General features: G+C 40.9%; 1 protein-coding gene across 1 annotated transcript; it reads right to left on the bottom strand.

Moving 5' to 3' along the window:
• Positions 1-1,299: 1,299 nt before the first annotated feature.
• Positions 1,300-6,271, bottom strand: LOC104454087. The gene is made up of 3 exons (XM_010068820.3): positions 4,006-6,271; positions 2,241-2,400; positions 1,300-1,613 (listed from the first exon to the last, which is right to left on the bottom strand). The coding sequence occupies exon 1, from the start codon at positions 6,141-6,143 to the stop codon at positions 4,665-4,667; it is 1,479 nt and encodes a 492-aa protein (XP_010067122.1). The 5' UTR covers positions 6,144-6,271; the 3' UTR covers positions 1,300-1,613; positions 2,241-2,400; positions 4,006-4,664.
• Between the last annotated feature and the right edge of the window lie 255 nt (positions 6,272-6,526).

Genomic DNA, 6,526 nt, shown 5'->3' with positions numbered 1-6,526 from the left:
TCGCATATTTTTCCACAGAAAGCACTAAACCAGAAAAGAAAAGAAAAGAACTAGTACTACTGTTTTTTCTGATTTTCCTCTGCAAATTCCAACCACTTCTCATGATAATTTCTATCGGACCTCCTATGTACGCTGTCAGTTATTTATTATCTAACACAGGTTCGAAAAAATCAAAATTTAAAGTCGGGAAGATCGCAAGATAATCTCTAGATTAATTACCTATTTGGCTATTCAAGATAATCTTTTTTCCCCTTCATCTCTTATTTGAGATGCAATAAATGAGCACGACAATAAGATTTACAATGAACCCAGCCCACCTTTTTTTTCCAGTCCACATGCTGCCACTGGCTTTGAAAACCAAGCATGACAAATCACGTTTCTGGGCTCAACTGCTGCCGGGCTATATATACATGCCTAGGATGAAGAGAGACAGTTTAAACTCTGTATGGCTCATGAGTGTGTTAATGCAGGCACTGCTAATAACTTCAGTGTATCCAACAATAATGAGGGTGATGAAGATGTCAAGCAAGAAGAAGAGATTGCACAACCACAGCAACTCAAGAGCGATTTTGATGTTAATTCTCAAATGAACAATCCAATTTCAACTCCACTTGAGCAAGGTGACCTTCCTCGGTCGCACTCGGGAAGTTTGCATGCTTCATGTGAGGTGAATTGTTGCTTCCATTCTTATCCTTTTTATTCCTTAATGATCAAGAAGGTTTTCTTCCTTTTACTTTGTTGGTTTTTCTTGCAGGGAAGTTGTCAAATTGTTCATATTTCTCCATTCTATTGATATGGTTTTTTTGTAGGATGGAGTGACAACAGTAATTAGAAGATGGACTGAAGAAACATGTCATGAAGATTCGAGGAGGCAAAGAGAAAAGCCTACTGTGACTAATGTGGACTTGACTCTAAAACTATCACCTCCAGGCAGTGTTGTTCAAGAAGATCACATTCTTCATGCCCCATCAATTCAATTAGAAGAGCCATCCCCAATGTCATCTCAGCACTCATGTACGTCGCTGGATCTTAATTTGAATGGGGTTTCCAATATTGATCGTGATCAACAGGAGGGACCATCATTGGTCTTGATGGGTTGTAGAGACTGTCACTTGTATGTCATGGCGTCTGAGATCAATCCGAGTTGCCCCAGGTGCAAGAGCTGTGAATACTTGTTGGACATTTTCCGAGGAAATTTGCCTAGGAACACAGGGAAGGGCTAAAGAGAGTTCCTTTTTCTTTCCAAGGCATCGTCGGCCTTTCTTTTGTTATTTTTGTAGTTGAGCATTGTCAGACGTGTCGATTGAAGCAATTACCATTGTGCATTATCAGGTGAAGTTGTTGACATGTCAAGTCCAGAAAACTTTGCGATTCACATGCAGTTGATACTATGCTTGAACAGTTACATGTTTGAAATTCAGAAATAAAACGGATGGATCTGCTTTTATTATATCCTTCCATTGGAGTCCTTCATCAGTAAATTTCATATGTCCAATCATCCGGCAAATGTATGATTTGAGTTGAAATCAGAGGAGAGTCTGGCACTTGCTTTCGCAAATCTTCCTTCTCGGTCATTCCATTGCCTTGATAGTAGCTTGGCCTATTTCTCCCACCTAGGGAGGAAAAACGAAAAAGAAATCATGTAGCGCAAGTGAGTCTGCAGTTGCATATTGTGAGCAAGCCTTTCACAGAATCTAGCTACACAACCCCAAATTTCATCTTGGTAAGTGTCTGACAACCAGCTATCTCACAGTAACTTTGCACAGGATCAAACAAGAATTGCTTATAAAAAGATCAAGCCAGTCAATGATTTTGAATAATCATCCAACATGCAGAACAGGTACAGAGTCGTTTGATCTCTGAGGAGCATAAATAAGTTAAGACATATTTAAGGAAACAAAACAATAAGGATGCCTCACCGTGTCCATTTTAAATACAGAATTTTACTTCTGCCCCATTTCATTTTAGGGGGAAATGACTCTTTTACTGTACTCCAAAGAACTACCGTGTTTTCAGAAATGGAAAATAAATAATCTCCCGTGACACCTATTTTCACCAGTTTCTTTCAGGGAAAAAGTTTTTCAATCACAAGAATTACTGAGAAGACAAAGCTTATATGGAAGGGAAAAGGGAAAAAGAAGAGAAAGAGAAAAGACCACTGTACAAGCTGAGGCCCAGAGGCAAACCTGCTGGTAACGGAAATGATCTGAAAACTTGATGATTGAGGAAAACATGAGTACCTTTGATCATTTTAACATCCGATTCCTTCCAAGCCTTGGTTGGTTTAGGGATAAAGACACCGGTGCCGCGATATTTCCCAGTGGAAACATTCATTAGTCCTCTGTTCATACGCGATCCAGAAAAGTATGCCCATCCTCTTAAGTTCCTCAATCCGCTTTCCTACATTGTTCAAAGCAAGCTTAAGCATGATTATCAGAGTGAAATTATTTATAAAGACTCCACCGGTAGTGTCATAATTTAGATTGAAATAGACAAACACGATTCACGTATTAGGAAATTCCTAGAAAGCAGAGAGAAACAACCTTGAAATTGATAGCAATGTTGGGGAAAGAATTGGCAGCACATATCCTTGGACCAAAAACAGCATGCACAGGATGACTATGAGCATTATTCAATGCATAATTTGACCTGTTCTCATGATGAGTATTTTTCGATTGAATCTCATGAAAAACATCAGATGGTAGCCAGAACTCTCCATCCTCTAGGTTTGGAGGAAATTCAGACATTTTGGCAGGAACTTGGAATGAATTAGGACAATTCTGTGTACATAACCGTACTATTGACCGTCCTGGGTCCATTTATGCATGTTTTTGGATCATTAATGGGTGGAGATTAATTGAGTGGCTTCACTTTCACTCATAAATAATGTAAGAGTAGCTTATGGTGAGTTCATAAGTGTCCTTTGTATCTTTCTGCACTTGCATCTTAAGAGGGCATGACACAACATGACGAGAACTTGGGAAAAGGGTGGATCGAGCTATGGCACATATAGTGTACCGTGTACCAAGTGTGTAAGCCTTGGATAACTCATTACCTTCCTTTTCCTTTATTCAGTGCTAATCCAATGGTCAAGATACCCCAATATACAGTACACCAACTGTACCTCAGCCTCACTTGAAAAATACAAGCTGCAGCCTAATAAATGAGAATAAGAAAACCTAGAACGAATGGATTATTTAATGTTTTTCCTAATTTAAACTCTCCCCTATTAGCTGTAGCAAGGTTTCAAAAACTTGTGTTTTGGTATCCGTGTCCTGACATGTGAGCATTCAATTGTGGCATGGACGTATTAAGAGTTTGAACGGATGATAAAACATCTGCTTGTTTTCACACCCAATTTGTAACTGTTGGTAGTCACAAACTCAAACTAGCATGGCGTATTTTAAAGCCGTGTTTGCATTAGTGAGTCATGACCAAAGCAAATGATGTTGTGTAGGTAGTAGACCTTGGCAATGCCACCTGCATATCTTAATCCTAAAATTCAGTAGGTTATATGTTTTAAAGGAGAAGCATGGAATTTCTTTGTACAGAAAAACGGATGTCAAAATCCAAAATTACATCTTCATAAGTTTCCGGAGATCAAGCCTCTCAAGCTATTGAAAGCTAGTGATGATTATTGAACTCAGAGAAAGGATATGCTAATTTTTGGCCTCTCTTTTCTGGCCACATTACTAAATCAGAGGATATATGGTCTGGACAGAAGATATAAACACAGGTTAGAATAGATTATCATACGTATATTTCTATATTTCATGTAGAAAGATAAAGAAGAACAAGTCTCATTTTTACAAAACTCAGCACATGTCCGTTGTCTCATCATGTTATGATGCAAAATTTCCTCATGCAACAGTTTACATTTTACAAGATTAACAGAAGGGAAGAATTGGCTTCCCGTAAGTGGCCACCTCAAGTCATTCAACTGAATAAGCAGGCTCACAATGCTATCAGTTTTACAACACGAATATCCAAGAATATAAACAATACCTTTCTGCAGGTGTGACGTGTTAGCACGCTCAAGTTTTTTTCTCCAGTATATGTTCCAAGTGATCACCCACAATCTCCGCTGTGATCTCTGGTGCAAACCTATGCCTCATGTCTTCCCTGGCTTGTCTTCCTTTTGCCTCACCATCCGCAGGATTACTCACCACCTGCCTCATTGGCATCCTAAGCTTATTCACTGAAGGTGCCCATAGATGCCCCTTGAATGGCCCTCCCAGCACTTTGCTCATTCACACAATGGGCAAATGGTAGCTATGCTCATCTGTCAAGCTAGCCATGATTTCTGAACTCAGTGAAAGGAAAACTCCATCAAATGCTAACTTTTGGCCTCTCTTTTCCAGGCATTTGATTCTCAACATTACGAATCAGAGGATGCGTGGTCCAGAACAATATTATAAACACTGGTCAGCCTTCACAAATTATACACAATGTCAGCATGTCTGTCATCTGATCATGTTATGATGCAAAATCTCTTCATGCAACAGTTTACATCCATAAGATTACAGAAGGGAAGAATTGGCTTCTCGTAAGTTGCTGCCTCAAGTCATTTGACTGAATAAGCAGACTCACAATGCTACATATTTTACAATTCGAATATCTAAGAATATAAGCAACATCTTTGCAGGTGTGAAATGTTAGCACACTCAAGTTATCTTCTCTAGTATATGTTCCAAGTGATCAGCTACAATCTCCGCCACAATTTCTGGAGCAAACCTATGCCTCATGTCTTCCCTGGCTTGTCTTCCTTTTGCCTTACCATCTGCAGGATTACTCACCACGTGCCTCATTAGCATCCTAAGCTTATTCACCGAAGGTTCGGCCCATAGATGCCCCTTGAATGGCCCATCCAGCACTTCGCTCATTCGTTCAACAGGCAAAGGGTAACTATTCTCGTCTGTCAAGTACTCAGTGGGCCCTGACCAGTTTGTTGCAATCACAGGCAATGACATTGCCATGGCCTCCACAAGAGGCCTCCCCCATCCTTCCCCTCTTGATGGAAGCACAAATGCATCAGCCGCTTTATACATTCTGGGTAAATCCACTTGAGCAATGTGGGTGTCGATCACATATATTGGAGGCCAACCCTTGTTTGGTTCTTCTATTTTAGAGGCTTTCACGTACTCGACAATCTTGTTGCCAAAGTTTCTGTCTGTGTGATATGGGTTTGTCAGTAAGTACAGAGAAACTCCATCAATTCTAGAAAACTCATTTAGATATGCCTTCAACAACACATCCCAACCTTTCCTATACTCCCACTTAAAGATACTCAGGAACACAAACTCCTTTTTTTCCAAACCAAGAAGACCCTTTTGTTCTTCACCTAAGACCAAATTTCCAAAAGAACCGAGATCAAGCGGCTCATACTTGGCCTGATCGAAAAACTCCACATCTATCGGCTGAACAACCTTAACTACCTTGGATGGATCAACCCCACTATCAACAAAGGTGCCCACATGGAAATCAGTAGGAACCCACACCTGATCCATCCTATTACATCTCTTGGCATGCTCAGGGTTGACTCTGTCAGACTCAAACATGGTCCTCCCAATCACAGACAAGTACTCACCATAACCAGATGGCGGACAAGGCAAGGTCTGAAACAACGGCGGGTACCAAGCACCAGGCTCACTGTGACATACCACAATGGTGTTGCTCGCTGCACAGTCTGTCCGGTGAAGCTCGATAGCCAGTCTCTGCATCTTCTCCGGCAAACCCTTCCAGAACTCAAGGGACTGAAGATCACCATGTTGCTCAATGGCCAACCTGAATTTGGGGCTTTTCACGTGCTCCTGGAGGGACAGAATGTAGGACCAGGCCTCTGAGCTGTACCCACCACCGGAGAGGAAAGGAGCCATCCATAGGACACAGTATGGCGGTGCTGGGTCCGAGTCCGGGATCCGGTCTTGGTTGGGTTTTCGGATCCGAAGGACAAAGTTGGAAACTTTATGGACGATGGATCTTGGGTTTAGCGAAAGGAGCGTTTTCAAGTGATGGGTTTTGGAGAAGTTTGAGCCGGGGAGAGTGATCAAGATGGCTAGCGAGAGGATGAGGATGGCGGGTACGTAGAACAGGAAAGTTTTGGATTTTGAGGCAGCTCGGTAGGGATGTGTTTGGGAATCCATGAGCTATAATGGTGAGTGAATTGGTGGAGAGAGAGAGAGATTTCTTGCTTGCAGCTTGAGCTTTGCAGAGGAGATGGATCAAGAATGGAGAATCAAGAAAGCTGCCGCTGACCTCCCATTTTTTTTTTTTTTTTTTTTGGGCTTTACCAGAGCCTTTGACCTTCCATTGACTCCATTTAAATGGAAAACGGGAACGACGGTTCCTTGACGAAATGCTGGACTTTTTCGAAAATTTTCCAGCTAAGAAAGTAAGAATCTTTTCTTGCTTTCAATTGGATAAATAAAAAATAGAGAAACCACTTAAAGACTTGAAGTATTCATTTTTTTGAATATGGACATGAAGTTAATTTTATTTTAAATAAGAATTTAAAGAGAATATATTA

This window comes from Eucalyptus grandis, chromosome 7, assembly GCF_016545825.1.
Source record: "Eucalyptus grandis isolate ANBG69807.140 chromosome 7, ASM1654582v1, whole genome shotgun sequence".
Lineage (NCBI taxonomy): Eukaryota > Viridiplantae > Streptophyta > Magnoliopsida > Myrtales > Myrtaceae > Eucalyptus > Eucalyptus grandis.
Note: the sequence above shows the minus strand (reverse complement) of the source record. Positions and strands in the feature narration are given on the sequence as shown.

Excerpts from the sequence above, each read along its gene's own strand:
- LOC104454087 (XM_010068820.3), bottom strand. The coding sequence starts at position 6,143 with ATGGATTCCCAAACACATCCCTACCGAGCTGCCTCAAAATCCAAAACT.